Here is a 20,711-nt window from a genome sequence, read left to right as displayed (position 1 = left end):
GAACTACTCTGTGCCATGCAACAAGAAATTAATGTGTGGCTTTCTCCAGGACAACTAAAAATCGGAACCATAGTGACAGACAATGGAAGGAACATGGTGTCCGAGCTGCAACAAGGAGGGATGGTCCATGCACCCTGCAGGGCGCACGTGTTCAATCTGATAGTCAACAAGTTCCAGAAATCTTCCAGCCATCTGCAAGACATTCTAAAAATGACCAGAGCACGCACTTCAGCCATTCTTACAAAGCCAAGCACACCATCCTCGAGTTGCAGCGTCAGACCGGCCTACCCCAACATAGTCTGATATGCGATGTTTCCACCTGTTGGAATTCCAGCCTCCATATGTTAGCCTGTATGAAAAGAGAAAAGCCATTAATGATTTTTTGATGATGCAAGCAGACCGTAGTACTCCCCTGTGTAACTTTGATGTCAGCCACTGGCAGCTCATGCAAGACACCTGCCGTTTGCTCAGGCCCTTTGAAGAGGCCAGGACAGCGGGATGAATAACATCATTCCACTGCTTCATGTCCTGGAACTCATGCTGTAAAACCTGTCTGGTCAGGGCACTGGAGAAGTGGAGACTACATCTCATGGCCACATGAGTCCAGTGGGGGCTTAACTGGAGGAGGATGAGGAGGCGGACATTAAAGCACAAGCAGAGTCTGGTGAGATCAGTGTTTTTTCCACTGAAGTGAGTGGAAGTGAAAGAGAGGAGAAGTAGGAGCATCCGGAGGAGGTAGAAGACGAGGCAGATGACCCAGAAGCACCGTGGCAGTATACTGTGGAGATGGAGGCCGGGAGTCCCTCAGAGTCACTTGCGCAGATGGCCCGCAGCATGCTACTTTGCCTAACTAGTGACAGCCGAATAGTCAACATCCGCCATAGGGATATGATTTTTGGCTCTCCACCCTCTTGGACCCTCGCTACTGGGCAAAAATGGGTGACTTTTTTCCAGCTGCTGAGAGGGAGAAACAACTGGCATACTATAGAGAAATACTGTGCACAGAGTTGGCCGCTGCCCATATGCGACCTTGTCCATCCTCTGTCAGGTCTGACCGGGGGATTCCTGGCAGTCATCGCTTGCGTACTACTGCCACAGCTACTGTGGGGAGCTGGGTGGGTTGGAGCAGTAGCAGCTCCATCTGCAGCAGCTTAAGTCTGGATTCCTTAATGAGCAACTTCCTTCACCCGCCTAGTGAGGAGGGTATCTGCCACCACCAGCAGCAGGACATGGAGCAGATCCTGCACCAGCAGGTGGTGCCCTACTTGGACGGCACTTTACCACCTGAGGTAGAGGATCCCATGGACTACTGGGCAGCCAAACTTGATGCGTGGCCGCAACCTCCAGAGTTTGCAGTAGAGAAGCTGTCCTGCCCGGCCAGTAATGTGGCATCAGAGCAGGTGTTCAGTGTGGCGGGAGCCATCGTTACCCCAAGGAGAACCCGCTTGTCCACCCGTAATGTGGTGAGACTGACCTTTGTCAAGATGAATCAGGCTTGGATCAGCCAGGATTTCAACTCGCTAATGCCTAATGCATCAGATTAGTTCAGCCATTACACTTCCTCGAAACGTTGAGAAATGAGTCGGGGTTCTAACTACCTGCCTCAGCCACTATTCTGATGCTGCTACCCACCTGATGCCACACATCTACTGCCAGTTGTATCATCTGCCTCTTACCATCTTTACCAGGGACTGGAATTGTCCGCCACCTCCACACTATATCATGTTGCCACTCTGCAGGCTCCTGCTGCTGCAGATGCCACCTCCACACCATATCATTGTGCCACCCTGCATGCTCCTGCTGCTGCTGACGCCACCTCCACACTATATCATTGTGCCACCCTGCGGGCTCCTGCTGCTGCTGCTACTGAAGCCACCAACAAGCGATATCATTGTGCCACTCTGCGGGTTCCTGATGCTGCTGCTTCTGATGCCACCTTCACACTATATCATTGTGCCACTCTGCAGGCTCCTGCTACTGCTGCTACTGATGCAACCAACACACAATATCATTGTGCCACTTTGCGGGCTCCTGCTGCTACTGATGCCACCATCACACTATATCATAGTGCCACTCTGCGTGCTCCTGCTACTGAAGCCAACTCCACACTATATCATTGTGCCACTCTGCAGGCTCCCGTTGCTGCTGCTTCTAATGCCACCTTCACACTATATCATTGTGCCACTCTGCGGGCTCCTGCTGCTGCTAACGCCACCTCCACACTATATCATTGTGCCACCCTGCGGGCTCCTGCTGCTGCTTCTGATGCCTTCTTCACACTATATCATTGTGCCACTCTGTGGGCTCCCGCTGCTGCTGCTTCTGATGCCACCTTCACACTATATCATTGTGCCACTCTGCGGGCTCCTGCTGCTACTGGTGCTACCTCCAGACTCTATAATTGTGCCACTCTGTGGGCTCCCGCTGCTGCTGCTTCTGATGCCACCTTCACACTATATCATTGTGCCACTCTGCGGGCTCCTGCTGCTGCTGACGCAACCTCAACACTATATCATTGTGCCACCCTGCGGGCTCTTGCTGCTGCTGCTTCTGATGCCACCTTCACACTATATCATTGTGCCACTCTGCAGGCTCCTGCTGCTACTGATGCCACCTCCAGACTATATCATTGTGCCACTCTGCGGGCTCCTGCTGCTACTGATGCCACCTCCAGACTCTATCATTGTGCCACCCTTTAGGCTCCTGCTGCTACTGATGCCACCTCCACACTATGTCATTGTGCCACTCTGTGGCCTACCATGTTGCCGCCACTTCCACACATCTGACCTCATGCTGTCGCTGCTGGTGCCACCTTTGGAGTTCTTTTTTGTCAAAGGCCTGATATTTTCAGGAAAACTGTAATGTATAATGGATGTGGTGTCTCCAATCTGCTGCTACTGATGCCACCTCCACACTATAACATTGTGCCACCCTGTGGCTTTCCCTGTTGCTGCCACTGTGTTGCTGACACCTGTGGGCTCCTGCTACTGCCGCCACCTCCACACTCTTATTATTGTGCCACTTTGTGGCCTCCTGTTGCCGCTGCTGATGCTGCTGCTGCCGCCGCCACCTCCGCACTCTGTCATTGGACCACTCTGTGGCTTTCCCTGTTGCTGCCACCATGTTGCCGACACCTGTGGGCTCCTGTTACTGCCACCATCTCCACACTCTTATCATTGTGCCACTTTGTGGCCTCTTGTTGCTGATACTGCCGCCGCCGCCACCTCCACGCTCTGTCATTGGACCACTCTGTGGCTTTCCCTGTTGCTGCTACCATGTTGCTGACACCTGTGGGCTCCTGCTGCTGCCGCCATCTCCACACTCTTATCATTGTGCCACTTTGTGGCCTCCTGTTACTGCTGCTGATGCTGCTGCCGCCACCTTCACACTCTTATCATTGTGCCACTTTGTGGCCTACTCATGCTGCTGCCAACTGACCGATGTCTCCCTGGAAAACCCTGTGATTTCCATAATGCTGTTTTCACCCTCCACCACTCTATGACGTTGCCAGTGTTTGGTTTTCCCCTTCACTTCATCTGCCAGAAGGGTTAAAAGCTTCAGGATTGATAGCCAAAAGCAAGAGTGGTTACAGAACACACAGGACATGCAAGTATCCCATTTGCTGCTCATCTCTGGATCATATTTTGGATCAACTCCTTTCTTGTTTTTTGGCTTTAGCAATAATGATGGATTATTGACCGATTGAAAGAGGACACTGACGCGTGAAAAGAAGGACAAAATGATCAGTGACGTCAATGCAAAATTGCTGCCAACACCCTCTCCACTCTTTAGGGGGGTTTCTACATGTATCCGCATTTAACAGAACATATTCTGTCGTAATCTATGGAATCATCTGATGTCAGTGTAAAAAGAGTTCACTCTTTGATGTTATAGTGGGATTTTGGCTCGGTCGAGTTGGTTCAGATGTTACTTTGTCAGGCTGGGTTCCCTCTTCGCTTATTTGGTGAAATTGGCCTCTGTAAGTGCACATGGAAGTGAAGAGTGAAGCGATTCCAAGAGTGGCGGCTGTCTTATGCAAGTCATACTAAAACACAGCATTGTTTGAAGACCAAACCACGCTTCCTATGCATATTTAAGCATGGCACAATGTTCTACAACACCCCACAGGCTCTCTGCAGCTAGGTAATACCTGTTTTTTAACGCGATTCGTCATGATTCTATTCGGACCGAATCAAATGTTTTCGAAAAATTTGCCCATCTCATATCTATTTATAATCAATTTAAAAAAAGAGACAGGCCCTTTGCCAGGAGACTGCTGAGTCACATGCAGCATGTTTACACTTCTCCAATGTTTTCCTGAACTCCTTCATTCCCTCCTCCCTCATTCCTAATGGGAGGGGGCATGAGGGAGCTGGCAAGCTGCTGGTGGCATGGAGAGTCTCCTGGCAAGGTACCATTTAAAAAAAGATATGAATTATGGATGTTTTGTACTAATAATTGAATAATAGAAAACGTCTGACCGCGCTATAAGCAGTCGGGCATATTCATGAGGCCACATGAAGCTCGGCAGTCACCGCTGGCTTATGGAGTAGAAAGGGCGGTCCGGGGCCAGGCTAGTACACGCCCCTGTAGCCTCTGCAGTTAATTTACATTTTACAGTTAATAACATAATGTGCAAGTTATGTTATATTCCAGGATTATCAAATTACAGGAAGAGGCAGGAAGGAGGAATCTACCATCAGATCTACTTTTGATAGTAGATTCCGGGTAGGTTTCCTTTAAAGGGAACCCGTCACCAGGAGACCCATTTTTAGCACTCCCCCCAGTCCCCACAGAGCATAGTACATACACTGCCAAAGTGTTTTTGTATAAAAAATAGGTTTTACAGAAAAAAAGATATGTTATATTGTACCTTTCATTAGCATCTGCTGTGTGGCTAGGCAGTTGCCTTTTGGGAGTGGCTGGAAAGGAGCAGTTCCCCCCCACCTTGGGATTCAGCTTCTCCATGTGACCTTTTCAAATATATGAAAACACCCATCACTGGGCTTAGCGATGCCCCCTGCTCCTCTACTGCCAATTCCGAGTGTGGGGAGTTATTCATATATTTGAAAAGGTCACATGTTTCTCAAGGGTGGGGGGGAACTGCTCCTTTGCAGTCCCTCCCAAAAGGCAACTGCCTAGTCACACAGCAGATGCTAATGAAAGGTACAATATAACATATCTTTTTTTCTGTAAAACCTATTTTTTATACAAAAACACTTTGGCAGTGTATGTACTATGCTCCTGTGGGTACTGGGGGAGTGCTAAAAATGGGTCTCCTGGTGAGAGGTTCCCTTTAATAGTGAAAAGCTGGCAATGGCTTCCTTTTGAGTCTCTGTTGAACATATAGAAGAGTTTGACAAAATCTCTTTCAACGGAAGGCCAAGGCAACATTCTCTTCTTAGAGAAAAAAATTAAGAAATATTCCCCATATGCTGAGCAGAACCCAGACAAATCCAGCTTGGGGTATAGGGCTTATTGGTTAAAATCTGCACTGTAAAGGTCAACACTGGATTTTGACTGCTGACTGAACCCAAACTTTGCGGAACCAAATTTCAGAAGTTTGAGTCATTATTTGACTCAACAGGTGGTACCTTTTTTTTTTTTCTAATACCACCACCATGTAAGTGCCAGCATACATGCGCCACATTGCCAGCTGCTGCTGAAGAGAGAACACCTGCAACTGGTGCCAGCACTGATCGCAGGGGTTCAGGCTCAGTGAACATGAATTCGAACAGAAATTTTGAAGTTGGAGAGCTTAGGTAGAAAGCCTAGGTAGCATATTAAGTGCCAAAAATAATTGCACCAATTGCTTAGCTAGGAATAGAGAAGAAAGTTCTCTGGAATCCAACGGCAGCACCAATTTATGTTGGCACCTCTTAAAGGTAATTTTGCTAAGTTAAGAGAACTTTCTTGCAGGAAAGGTACTCAAACATGATAAACCAGGAACACTTACTAGAAGATCCAGGCACATTTAACTGTAATATTTTTATATTTGTTATTCATTGCCTCCTTCATTCTAAAATGAACTTTTAAAATTAACCTAACGAGCCAGAAGGGCGTTACTAGAGTCCTTCTATGCTGCTACAGTGTGCCAGGAGCACTACGCCCTCCCACTGTGTTCTGAAACTTCCTCTGTTGTAATGAGATTATATCAGGCAGAGGGGGGCAGTGCTGAGGGAGCAGGTGGGAGGGTGAGACTGTGTAACAGCCTGGAAGCTGCAGCATGGAGGGGTTCATTAACTGCAAATATAGATTTTTAGAAGGAAGGCAATAGATAATAAATATAAGAAGATTATCACAGTCACGGTGCCTGGATCTATGAGTGATTGTCCTTGGTTTATCATGATTGATTGTGATGGTAGATTTCCTTTAAACAATTTGCAACAGCAGACATTAACCTGATAATTAAATATTATTTTCTATCTTTAAAGATGCAAGAAAGGGAGATACACTGCTTGATTTTGGTACTGGATCCACCATTTATCAGCTCCTTTCAGCTTGTGAAGTGTTTGATAAAATCATTGTCTATGATCTACTGGAGCAAAACCGGGCTGAATTCCAGAAATGGCTGAAGAAGGATCCAGATGCTTTTGACTGGACTCACATTATCAAATATGTATGTGAGCTGGAGGGAAACAGGTATTTAATCATTTGTCAGTTGAAAACATAAGACCATATGCACAAGTAAAGATTCAATATGCAAAACTAGTGATAAAAACTGCACTATAAAATCAGAGATGAGGGCCAGAAATAAAATGGTTAAAGGGAACCTGTCATCAGAAACTAATCTAATTAACCACTACCAGTATGTTGTGAAGCAGATTAACACCTTCTGGTTCATGTTTCTTCCGTGGTCTGGTGGCATCATCCAGAAAATCAACATTAAAGTGAGATATAAATTAGGTGTATAAAGTCATGAAAGCAGAGAGTTCGTATTGAAGTCAAGCTCTCCTCACCTCAGAACGAAGGAGATGTGTCTGGATGTTTGACCATCAATTACAGTAAAGGGACATTCTGAAGTGAAAAGAGCTTCACTTCAGTGTTTAAACTCTCCGCCTCCTTGACTTTATATTGCATATAACTTCAAAGTTGATTTTCTGGACGTTGCCATCATGCTGGGCCATGAAATAGACATGATCTAGAAGGTGTTCAGCTGCTGGTAATGGTTTATAAGGTCAATTTCTGCTGACAGGTTCCTTTTTAAGAAGTTCAGTCTCTCAATCTAAATTAACTTGTCAACTAAATTATCCTGTATCTATACATTATAAAGTAAACAAAAATGGTCAAATCAATATTAGATTATATAGTGGTCATAGAAGAGGGTCTGCAATAAAGGAAACCTGTCAACTGAAATAACCTAACAAATTGAAATCGGTGTGTTGTACCACAGATGGAGGGTCAAGGCTCTGGAAAATCGCCCTACCAGGACCTTTATGATGGTATTTATCAAAATAAGATCAAGGTCCTTGCATGATGGTTGTTCATGGACAGATAGAGATCACATGACCCTCCATCTGCGGCCATTTTATGGTCAGGAATCTCTGGCTGATGAGGTAAAAGTCAGAAGGCTTCACTTTACATATCAAGAACGTGATGAAGAACGTTTAATGGATATTTGTTGATAAAATTATCTAATATCCTGCCCCCCGCACTTACACAGATATTACAAAAACATCATTTATAGTGACCAACCGCTTTAACAAAGTAGCAGTGCTCCTAATAACCATATTACTGTGTTAACGTTGCTTGACACCAGTCAAAATGACTTTACACAACCAATTTTTTTCTCACTTTAAAGTTGTTGTTACTGAGCAATAACACATTGGGGCACGTTTAATAAGGGTCTGCGGACTGCGGGTTTCCCGAATTTTTACATTTTTTTACATTCCCGACTTTTTACATTTTGAGACGCATTTAACTGGAGGTTTTGGAGCGCGCAATCGGATTTTGGCGCAATTGGGACGACTTTAATGCAACACTTTCATCGGGGGTGTGGCCGTCAGACAACCTGACTGATTCGGACTAAGCGCAGGATTTAACATTCAAAATTGTGTCGCAAGCCAAGCACTTACATGCACCGGGAAGAAGATGGTGAACTCCGGCGGATCTCAGCGGGGGAAGCGACACATGCAGGAAATTGGACACAAGATCTTAGTGAATCACGGCAGTTTCGAATCCTCGTCGGACAACGCACCTCGGGGATCGCAACGGAATGGGTAGTTTATTATCTCCTTTTCTTCTGACAGGTTCCCTTTAAAACTGCAGCTATGGGAACCATATGGGGATTTTAGTAGTTTATGGCCATAAGCAAATTATGTTTGTATTTTAAAAGGGAGAATTTTGAAAAAAAAAGCCGAGACGCTCCGCAGTAAGGTGAAAGAAGTCCTAAAATGTGATGCTCTGAAGAGAAACCCATTTGATCCTGTCATTGTGCCACCAGTTGACTGTCTCCTGTGTTGTCTCTGTCTTGAATGTCCATGTAAGGACATAAAATCCTACTGTAATGTTCTAAAAAATTTCCAGGACTTGATAAAACCTGGAGGACACCTATTGATTTCAGGTACACTGAATGGTACATTTTATCATGCTGGTAACAAACGTTTTAATGTAATGACCTCACGAAAGGAGGATCTGGAGAAGGCTTTCAAAGATGCCGGTTATGAAATTGTGAAAGTTGTGTATGCTCCGCGTATTGATAAGTCCAGAATGGATATTGCCGATTTTGATGGTAAATACTTTATTCATGCCCAGAAACTAAATTAATTAATAATTCTAGAACTAATGTTTTTTTGTTTATACTGGCATATAAAAAATAAACAAATTATAAATAGGTTGTTGGCAGTTGGGTTAAATCTAAAAACCGAAATATACATTTAAAAAAAATCTTATTATTCTCCTATGAAAAGGAATTCTCCACTTGATTTGACAACACTGTTAATACCATAAATTTGAAAATAAAAATGTGCCTACTCTTTAGAAAAGTAGCATTTTGCAATAAAATATTATAAAAAAAAATATTTTGTGGTTTGTTGGACCTTTTACCCAATAGAACTGTATTAATTCACAACAGGAAAAATGGTCTACCTTAACTTTATAAATGGAATGGCGACTAGAATAGGAAGACAGATTTGTATTGAAGAATGCTGTTATTTGTTATTTGGTAAAGCAAAAAGGTGGGTAAAGGGGGAGGTACTAACAATGTACTAAATTCTGAATGAACAGAACAGGGATCTTTCTAATGATCTTTTTATACCTAAATTTGTGGCAACAGCAGGGACACCTAATAGGTCTAGAAAATAGGTGGTTCTACTATACGCATAGACAGGGATTCTTTACTGTAAGAGCTTTAAGACTGTGGAACTCTCTGCCAAAGCAGGAAGAGAGTATGGGGTTGGTAGTATAAAAAGAAAAAGATCTAACAGACGCGCTCTTCAACAACGTGTCAATTTGACGTCTTCTATTAGAAAAATGTTGGGATTAAAATAGGAAGAGAGGCATGAATATTTATCTATGGTTACAGTAACAAAATGTGCTAACCCCTTAATGACCAGGCCCTTTTTTTGCTTTTGCATTTCCGTTTTTTACTCCCCACCATCACAAGTGTGAGGGCTTCTTTGCTGCGTAACAAATTGCACTTCATAGTGATGGTATTTAATATTCCATGCCCTGTACTGGAAAGCAGGAAAAAAAATTTCAAATGCAGTGAAATTGGTGAAAAAATGCATCCATTTTTCACCAATTTCACTGCATTTGAAATTTTTTTTCCTGCTTTCCAGTACAGGGCATGGAATATTAAATACCATCACTATGAAGTGCAATTTGTTACGCAGCAAAGAAGCCCTCACACTTGTGATGGTGGGGAGTAAAAAACGGAAATGCAAAAGCAAAAAAAGGGCCTGGTCATTAAGGGGTTAGCACATTTTGTTACTGTAACCATAGATAAATATTCATGCCTCTCTTCCTATTTTAATCCCAACATTTTTCTAATAGAAGACGTCAAATTGACACGTTGTTGAAGAGCGCGTCTGTTAGATCTTTTTCTTTTTATACTACCAACCCCATACTCTCTTCCTGCTTTGGCAGAGAGTTCCACAGTCTTAAAGCTCTTACAGTAAAGAATCCCTGTCTATGCGTATAGTAGAACCACCTATTTTCTAGACCTATTAGGTGTCCCTGCTGTTGCCACAAATTTAGGTATAAAAAGATCATTAGAAAGATCCCTGTTCTGTTCATTCAGAATTTAGTACATTGTTAGTACCTCCCCCTTTACCCACCTTTTTGCTTTACCAAATAACAAATAACAGCATTCTTCAATACAAATCTGTCTTCCTATTCTAGTCGCCATTCCATTTATAAAGTTAAGGTAGACCATTTTTCCTGTTGTGAATTAATACAGTTCTATTGGGTAAAAGGTCCAACAAACCACAAAATATTTTTTTTTATAATATTTTATTGCAAAATGCTACTTTTCTAAAGAGTAGGCACATTTTTATTTTCAAATTTATGGTATTAACAGTGTTGTCAAATCAAGTGGAGAATTCATTTTCATAGGAGAATAATAAGATTTTTTTTAAATGTATATTTCGGTTTTTAGATTTAACCCAACTGCCAACAACCTATTTATAATTTGTTTATTTTTTATATGCCAGTATAAACAAAAAAACATTAGTTCTAGAATTATTAATTAATTTAGTTTCTGGGCATGAATAAAGTATTTACCATCAAAATCGGCAATATCCATTCTGGACTTATCAATACGCGGAGCATACACAACTTTCACAATTTCATAACCGGCATCTTTGAAAGCCTTCTCCAGATCCTCCTTTCGTGAGGTCATTACATTAAAACGTTTGTTACCAGCATGATAAAATGTACCATTCAGTGTACCTGAAATCAATAGGTGTCCTCCAGGTTTTATCAAGTCCTGGAAATTTTTTAGAACATTACAGTAGGATTTTATGTCCTTACATGGACATTCAAGACAGAGACAACACAGGAGACAGTCAACTGGTGGCACAATGACAGGATCAAATGGGTTTCTCTTCAGAGCATCACATTTTAGGACTTCTTTCACCTTACTGCGGAGCGTCTCTGCTTTTTTTTTCAAAATTCTCCCTTTTAAAATACAAACATAATTTGCTTATGGCCATAAACTACTAAAATCCCCATATGGTTCCCATAGCTGCAGTTTTAAAGGGAACCTGTCAGAAGAAAAGGAGATAATAAACTACCCATTCCGTTGCGATCCCCGAGGTGCGTTGTCCGACGAGTCATTTTCTTGTGGACTTGGATTTTACAGCATTCACTGTGAGCCACAAATGACATGTCTCCTTCATTATTTGGGTCGGTACAATGACATGGTTACAAAATTTATGTAGGTTTTATAATGTTTTTGTACGTTTACAATTCAAACTTCCTGTTAAAAAAAAATCATTTTGCCATGTTCTGGAGCTAATAACTTTTTCATACTTCAATCTACGGAGCTGTGGGTGTTGGTCATTTTTTGTGACTTTTGATGTTTTTCAATGCTACTATTTTAAGGACGGTACAGCCTTTGATCGCTTTTTTTAAAAAATATATATTTCAAATGGCAAAAAAGAGGTATTTTTCATTACAGGGTTGAATGCCGGGAATAACTGTTAGTATATTTTAATAGATCGGACATTTGGGATGCGGCAATACCTAATGTTTATAATTTTTACTGTTTATATGTAGATCAGTACTAGAGAAAGGTTGTGATTTCCATTCATGCTTTCCTCTCCACTCTGTCTCCCACTTGTGATCTGCACTAAATCTACTTGTAAAGAAACTATTGATCGAGTTTAACCACCTTGCGCTGTATGTGACACGACCTTCCCTTGTTTGCTGATTATTGTAGCTGCAATTTGATATGTTGGGGGAGATTTATCAGAAGTGTCTGAGGTAAAACTGTTCTAGTTGCTCATGGGAACCAATCAGAGCTCAGCTTTAGTTTTATGAACGACTTTGGGAAAATAAAAGCTGAGCTCTGATTGGTTACCTTGGGTAACTAGAAGAGTGCTGCTCTCAGACACTTCTGATAAATCTCCCCTGTTGTGTTAATACATAATTTAATTATTATTTAATGAAAAGCGCATCATTTTAAAATGTGGCAAAGAATTGCACATATACCGTATATATTCGGCTTATAAACGAGTTTTTCAGCACAAAAAATGTGCAGAAAATCCTCAACTTGGCTTATACATGAGTCAATACCACACTTTTTTAAAAAAGAAACTTATATACTCACCCTCCAGCGGCTCCGATGTCAGCACGGGTCCTCTTCTGTCTTCTTATTTCTTAGGTAACATCCTGAAGGGCGCCGCCATGTTTTTCTCCTGGCCGGCGCATTGTATGACATCAGCAGCGGCCGCGTCATACTATGCGCCTGCTGGCCGGGAAGAACATGAAGGAAGCCAGAAGAGGAGTCGCGCGGACATCAGGGACATCGGGGCCGCCGAAGGGTGAGTATGTACGTTTTTTTTTAGTGCTGGGCTTGCTGTATAGTACTGGGGGCAGGCTGGGCTGGCTGTATACTACAGGGGGCAGGCTGGGCTGGCTGTATACTATACTGGGCAGGCTGGGCTGGCTGTATACTACTGGGGGCAGGCTGGCTAATTACAGGGGTGGTCTGCGAACAATGCATTTCGCACCCTCAGCTTATACTCGAGTCAATGGGTGGTGGTAAAATTAGGGGTCTTGGCTTATTCTCGGGTCGGCTTATACTCGAGTATATACGGTAAGTGGAAGCAGAGATACACCCATGTACCATACTAAGAGCTAGTGCCCATGAATTGGATAGATGCAGTAGAATTTGACAATTCTTCAGAAACTTTAACTACAGATTTTGTGATGTTGTGGACTTGTGCTAAAATAAATTCTGCACTCCCTATCTAATAATGAGTGGAGAATTTGCTAATTCATTGAAAAGAAAAAAATAAAATATTGACACATGTATTCAAAAGCCATTGTAACTTAAATAACATTAAATAAACACTTGTGATCCAGTATATGTTATATTATACAAGATTCTACATTTACCATAAACACTTGTGATCCAGAATATGGTATATTATACAAGATTCTATATTTACCATATTCTCTGTGTTCACGCCCAGTCATCATGACGACACCACCCTAGTCTTTCAACAGTAGCAGGTAGACCATGACTATGGACCAAGATATATAGCGTCAGGAATGCAAAGGTCTGCTACTGGTTTTAAACTTTGAGCATGCATGCCCAATGTTTTTTTTGTCGCTTTGTAACCATCCCGATCATTTTAAATGGAATGAAATAAAGCTCAAGCACATTTTTTTATATTATACGAGTGCTGGACCATCGTTTCTTTAGAAAACATTGAGAGAAAGTGAGAGGTGTCATTTGCGAGAACGGCTATCTGTCCTACAGGCAGATAAAATGCAGGTGGGTTAATGCAGACATATAGTAAGCAGGAATAGTCTGTTTTGTCTGTGTTGGCCTAGCTAGCATAGACACCTTTGTAATGTCCGTACTGGGCCTGCTTATTATGGAGTAGGGGTAGGCTGGTAGTGGGACGTCTACTCCATCCTGGCTTCAGTCCTGGGTTTCTGTATAGCCCATAGATGCGGGTCACAGGCCTCGTTAGAGCCTGATTAAGACTGCAGGCCAGAAGCAGTAGAAGAGACACTACCTGGAGAGCTGAAGGCTGGACCATGTTCACACAGCAAAGGTCAGGAGCGGGTTGCTGGGATCTGGTGCTGGCCCGGACTAACAGGAACCGTTGAAATGAATGGATATTTCAACAGATCTGTTAAATATTTGAAAATATATTCAGATTTGTTTTGGTGCCCTAGAAAACAGCAATCCCTGCATTTCCAGTATTTCCCACTGCTAATATTCTGTAGCTTTCTCAGAACTAGAAAATATAACTGTACAGCTTGTGTGACAGGGTTAGGCCACATAGTACATGCCACTCCTTCAATTAGCTAATCTGACTGTCTATGTTATACAAAGTACTACAACAGTAGTAGTAGCATCACTACCCAAATTAGCCATTTGGCATGATACAAAGTATAGACAGAGTATAGAAACATCCTGGTTACAAGATCCTCATTCAGTATACGTGAAGTTGAGCAATTATTCTTCAGAAGATCTGTTGTAAGAATATCTGTTGTAAGCAACAGAAATCTGAAGTACTCTATTATTTATGATTGCTCGCTCGTAAAATACTATAAGTCCTGCGTTTCATTCAGCAAATCAGAAAGAACTAAGAACATTTAAAAGCAAAACCGACTCAGGTCCAAGAATAATCTGTAAATCCCCACCAACCAAGGAAAGCAGAAGAGCAGAGGTGGGTACTTCTAGCATAGTTTGCCTTTATATACAGTGTATAACTAAAAAGCCTAAAATAACTTACTACATAGGATGGATAGTTAGATAACTAGAAAGATAAGTTAGAAAGATAAGTATATAGTCAAAGAAAGTCCAAAGCAGGACAAAATAACTTACAGTTATGGATAACACTGGTGCAAAGCCGCATAGAATCAGGCTGTATTATCATCGGACCTTCTAAATATTCCAGAAAAAGGTAGCACACCAAATAAAATCAGTTGTAAAAATTGTGTTTTTTTATCCCCTTCACATACATTCACAGTACATTGAATATTCCTACTAATAACATTAGTCTGTGTATACATCCTTAATCATATTTCACCCCCTCCTATCCTCCCTCCTGTCCAGAGAGAAAAATTATAATAATAAAATAACAAACACACCACAGCCTTACTGACATAGCCGCTATATCTTAACCTTAAGCTTTTAGTCCATTTCCTGATGTTGCACGTTTTTCCGCTTGTATTCTTTTTTTATATTGTTTAATTTTTAATGTAAAATTATATTGACCTTTCAAATTCCTGCCCCATTCCCCAGTAATAAGTATCTTTGCTATTGTCATTAACCTTAACAATAAGACCTGCTTTACTTCTCCTGTGTCTCTAGTCCTTATCCTCCCAATAATTGCCATTTCTATTGTGGGGATGAGGGACAGTCACAGGACTCCATTAATCCATTGGAAAAAAATGGTGGTTTAATCCTTATTTTGGCAACATTTCTCTCCAAATATTGAGCCTCTCTCAAGCTTAAGAAAAGCTCAATATTTGGAGAACCAACATGTCGCCACCTTATGGATTGGCCCATCATTTTGCACCAGATTTTTCTGTTGTGCTGCCTTTTCCTGGAAAAGATAGATAAATACTAAATAGATAATGGTATAAATTATAGGAATAAATGTCTCTGAGCCCTGAAGGAAATAAATTATAAGTATTCATAGTTGTAGCTTTGCACCTTTTGTTTTTTTGTGATATTTGGCTGCATCAAATTCAAAAAAGGTAGAGTTCTTGTATATATTGGAGCTGCGTCCAAGAAAGTTGCAAACTCGTTTGTTAAAAAGGTTGATCATTCATTGAGTTCACAACTAGAGATGAGCGAACATGCTCGTCCGAGCTTGATGCTCGGTCGAGCATTAGGGTACTCGAAACTGCTCGTTGCTCGGACGAATACTTCGCCCGCTCGAGAAAATGGCAGCTCCCGCCGTTTTGCTTTTTGGCGGCCAGAAACAGAGCCAATCACAAGCCAGGAGACTCTGCACTCCACCCAGCATGACGTGGTACCCTTACACGTCGATAGCAGTGGTTGGCTGGCCAGATCAGGTGACCCTGGGATAGACTAGCCGCTGCCCGCGCTGCTCGGATCATTCTGTGTCTGGATGCCGCTAGGGAGAGAGCTGCTGCTGGTCAGGGAAAGCGTTAGGGTGTTCTATTAGCTTACTGTTAGGCAGGAGTGATTCTCAAAGAACCCAACAGCCCTTCTTAGGGCTACAATAACGTTCTACTTTTTTTATTTTAATTTGCATCTAGTACCATTTTGTGAGGAGGGGGACTTGCTACCGTTGTGTTTAGCTCTTAGTGGCACACATATCCATAGCAAAGACCGAAGTGGGAAAATTTAGTAGGGGTTGGATTTCAATTAGGCACTAACTCAGTGTCATCTCATCTGGCATAGTAGTGTGCTTTGATACTTGGCTAGAAAATAGCCATAGGAGAATACAAAGAGCTTACTTACGCCTACAGTAGCATTCTATATATTTGATTTCTGGTTGATCTGCTGGTGGCTGTACTTTCTGCAGTGCATGTACTAGCCAATTCTGAGCAATTTGTAGTGAGACTTGCGACCGCTGTGTTCTGCGCTTAGTGACGCACATATCCATAGCAAAGACCGAAGTGGGAAAATTTAGTAGGGGTTGGATTTCAATTAGGCACTAACTCAGTGTCATCTCATCTGGCATAGTAGTGTGCTTTGATACTTGGCTAGAAAATAGCCATAGGAGAATACAAAGAGCTTACTTACGCCTACAGTAGCGTTCTATATATTTGATTTCTGGTTGATCTGCTGGTGGCTGTACTTTCTGCAGTGCATGTACTAGCCAATTCTGAGCAATTTGTAGTGAGACTTGCGACCGCTGTGTTCTGCGCTTAGTGACGCACATATCCATAGCAAAGACCGAAGTGGGAAAATTTAGTAGGGGTTGGATTTCAATTAGGCACTAACTCAGTGTCATCTCATCTGGCATAGTAGTGTGCTTTGATACTTGGCTAGAAAATAGCCATAGGAGAATACAAAGAGCTTACTTACGCCTACAGTAGCGTTCTATATATTTGATTTCTGGTTGATCTGCTGGTGGCTGTACTTTCTGCAGTGCATGTACTAGCCAATTCTGAGCAATTTGTAGTGAGACTTGCGACCGCTGTGTTCTGCGCTTAGTGACGCACATATCCATAGCAAAGACCGAAGTGGGAAAATTTAGTAGGGGTTGGATTTCAATTAGGCACTAACTCAGTGTCATCTCATCTGGCATAGTAGTGTGCTTTGATACTTGGCTAGAAAATAGCCATAGGAGAATACAAAGAGCTTACTTACGCCTACAGTAGCGTTCTATATATTTGATTTCTGGTTGATCTGCTGGTGGCTGTACTTTCTGCAGTGCATGTACTAGCCAATTCTGAGCAATTTGTAGTGAGACTTGCGACCGCTGTGTTCTGCGCTTAGTGACGCACATATCCATAGCAAAGACCGAAGTGGGAAAATTTAGTAGGGGTTGGATTTCAATTAGGCACTAACTCAGTGTCATCTCATCTGGCATAGTAGTGTGCTTTGATACTTGGCTAGAAAATAGCCATAGGAGAATACAAAGAGCTTACTTACGCCTACAGTAGCGTTCTATATATTTGATTTCTGGTTGATCTGCTGGTGGCTGTACTTTCTGCAGTGCATGTACTAGCCAATTCTGAGCAATTTGTAGTGAGACTTGCGACCGCTGTGTTCTGCGCTTAGTGACGCACATATCCATAGCAAAGACCGAAGTGGGAAAATTTAGTAGGGGTTGGATTTCAATTAGGCACTAACTCAGTGTCATCTCATCTGGCATAGTAGTGTGCTTTGATACTTGGCTAGAAAATAGCCATAGGAGAATACAAAGAGCTTACTTACGCCTACAGTAGCGTTCTATATATTTGATTTCTGGTTGATCTGCTGGTGGCTGTACTTTCTGCAGTGCATGTACTAGCCAATTCTGAGCAATTTGTAGTGAGACTTGCGACTGCTGTGTTCTGCGCTTAGTGACGCACATATCCATAGCAAAGACCGAAGTGGGAAAATTTAGTAGGGGTTGGATTTCAATTAGGCACTAACTCAGTGTCATCTCATCTGGCATAGTAGTGTGCTTTGATACTTGGCTAGAAAATAGCCATAGCAATAGGATAGCATTGTTTGGTTTTAAAAACTCAAAAAAAAACAAAAAACACAAAAAAAAAACAAAAAACACAAAAAAAACAAAAAACACAAAAAAAAACAAAAAGAAGTAAAAAAAAAAAAAAAAGTTATAACTCTCATTTTAAAAATGTTTAACCCGAGGGCTAGGGGTAGAGGACGAGGGCGGGGACGTGGGCGTCCAACTACTGCAGGGGTCAGAGGCCGTGGTCCTGGGCGGGGTGAGACACCACCTGCTGATGAGGGAGCAGGGGAACGCCGCAGAGCTACACTCCCTAGGTTCATGTCTGAAGTTACTGGGACTCGTGGTAGAGCACTGTTGAGGCCAGAACAGTGCGAACAGGTGATGTCGTGGATTGCTGACAATGCTTCGAGCAATTTGTCCACCACCAGTCAGTCTTCCACGCAGTCCACCCATGTCACCGAAATCGCCACTCCTCCAGCTCCTGCACCTCAGCCTCCTCCCCCCCAGTCTGCCCCCTCCCAGGAAAATTTGGCATTTGAACCGGCATACTCTGAGGAACTGTTTTCTGGACCCTTCCCACAGTCACAAACCACTTGTCCGGTTGCTGCTGAGCAATTTTCCGATGCCCAGGTTTTCCACCAGTCACAGTCTGTGGGTGATGATGACCTTCTTGACGTAGTGGAAGTGTGTAAAGAGGTGTCCGACGATGAGGAGACACGGTTGTCAGACAGTGGGGAAGTTGTTGTCAGGGCAGGAAGTCCGAGGGGGGAGCAGACTGAGGGCTCGGAGGATGATGAGGTGACAGACCCAAGCTGGGTTGAGAGGCCGGGTGAACACAGTGCTTCTGAGACGGAGGAGAGTCCTCGACCAGAACAGGTTGGAAGAGGCAGTGGTGGGGCCAGACGGAGAGGCAGGGCCAGAGCTGGTGCATCAGCGCCAAATGTGTCAACTAGTGAAGCTCCCGTGGCGAGGGCTCTTGCGGCGAGGGCTAGATCTTCAGAAGTCTGGAGGTTCTTTAAGGAAACACCGGATGACCGACGGACTGTGGTGTGCAACATTTGCCAAACCAGGCTCAGCAGGGGTTCCACCACTACTAGCTTAACTACCACCAGTATGCGCAGGCATATGAATGCTAAACACCCCACTCAGTGGCAACAAGCCCGTTCACCTCCGGCCGTGCACACCACTGCTCCTTCCCATTTGTCAGCTGCTAGTCAGCCCCCTGCCCAGGACCCTGCCACAAAAACCCCATCGTCGCCTCCACGATCCTCCACAGCATCCACCAGCGTTCAGCTCTCCATACCCCAGACGCTGGAGCGGAAACGCAAATATAGTGCAACCCACCCGCACGCCCAAGCCCTTAATGTGCACATCTCCAGATTGCTTAGCCTGGAGATGCTGCCCTATAGGCTAGTAGAGACCGAGGCCTTTCGCAACCTCATGGCGGCGGCCGCCCCTCGGTATTCGGTCCCCAGCCGCCACTACTTTTCCCGATGTGCCGTCCCAGCCCTGCACCAGCTCGTGTCAGACAACATCATCCGTGCCCTGACCAACGCCGTTTCTGACAAGGTCCACCTGACCACGGACACGTGGACGAGTGCTGCCGGGCAGGGCCACTATATATCGCTGACGGCACATTGGGTTAACTTGGTGGAGGCTGGGACCGAGTCTGACCCTGGGGCTGCTCATATACTGCCGACGCCGAGGATTGCGGGGCCTACCTCGGTCCAGGTGTTTCAGGCCTACTATGCCTCCTCCTCCTCCCACCCCTCCTCCACCTCCTCCTCCGAACTACCATCCGTGGGCACGGCGCCATCAGTCGGTAGCTCTAGGCACAGCAGCAGTGCCGTCGCTAAGCGACAGCAGGCGGTGCTCAAACTGCTGAGCCTAGGCGACAAAAGGCACACCGCCCAAGAGCTATTACAGGGCATCACGGCGCAGACTGATCTGTGGCTGGCACCGCTGAACCTCAAGCCGGGAATGGTTGTGTGTGACAACGGCCGTAACCTGGTGGCGGCTCTGCAACTCGGCAGACTGACACATGTGCCATGCCTGGCCCATGTGTTAAATCTGATAGTTCAGCGTTTCCTCAAGACATACCCCAATCTGTCTGATTTGCTCACGAAGGTGCGCCGCATCTGTGCGCATTTCAGGAAGTCCAGCCCAGATGCTGCCACTCTCAGGGCAGCGCAGCGCCGCCTCCAACTGCCCGCTCACCGACTGTTGTGCGACGTGCCCACGAGGTGGAATTCAACACTGACCATGTTATCCAGAGTTTACCAGCAGCGCAGAGCGATTGTAGACTGCCAGATGTCAACTTCCACCAGAACTGGTAGTCAGGTCAGTCAGCTTCCTCAAGTCTACAATGAGGAGTGGACGTGGATGTCTGATATCTGTCAGGTGCTGAGTAACTTTGAGGAGTCAACACAGATGGTCAGTGGCGATGCCGCCATCATCAGCCTCACCATCCCGCTGCTTGGCCTGTTGAAAAACTCTCTGGTCAGCATGAAGTCGGAAGCTTTGCGCTCGTCACAAGAGACAGGGGAAGAATATTCCCTTGTTGATAGCCAAAGCACCCTCAGGTCTGTTTCTCAGCGCATATCGGAGGAGGTGGAGGTGGAGGAGGATGAGGAGGAAGAGGAGGAGAATGTTGGCGAGACACAAGAGGGGACCATTGTTGAGTCCTTCACTGTTCAGCGTGTATGGGCAGAAGAAGAGGAGTTGGAGGAGTTGGAGGAGGAGGAAATGGACAGTCAGGCCAGTGAGGGGAGTGAATTCTTACGCGTTGGTACTCTGGCGCATATGGCAGATTTCATGCTAGGCTGCCTATCCCGTGACCCTTGCGTTCAAAGAATTTATTCCAGCACCGATTACTGGGTGTTCACTCTCCTGGACCCACGGTACAAGCAAAATCTTCCCACT

General features: G+C 44.1%; 1 protein-coding gene across 3 annotated transcripts in view; it reads left to right on the top strand.

The window, feature by feature from the left end:
- Positions 1-4,341: 4,341 nt before the first annotated feature.
- The window catches only part of LOC140065662 (nicotinamide N-methyltransferase-like), a 28,388-nt gene continuing 12,018 nt past the window's right edge, over positions 4,342-20,711 (top strand). Inside the window, exon 1 of one of the 3 annotated variants that reach the window (XM_072113242.1) lies at positions 4,342-4,411. In XM_072113242.1, coding sequence (XP_071969343.1) covers positions 4,392-4,411 — 20 coding nt within the window. In that variant the 5' untranslated portion in view covers positions 4,342-4,391. Of the gene's footprint in view, positions 4,412-6,521; positions 6,643-14,167; positions 14,352-20,711 lie in introns of those variants that run through there. The other 2 variants (XM_072113245.1, XM_072113243.1) reach the window with 2 other exon arrangements.

This window comes from Engystomops pustulosus, chromosome 6, assembly GCF_040894005.1.
Source record: "Engystomops pustulosus chromosome 6, aEngPut4.maternal, whole genome shotgun sequence".
NCBI classification, from domain to species: Eukaryota; Metazoa; Chordata; class Amphibia; order Anura; family Leptodactylidae; genus Engystomops; species Engystomops pustulosus.
Note: the sequence above shows the minus strand (reverse complement) of the source record. Positions and strands in the feature narration are given on the sequence as shown.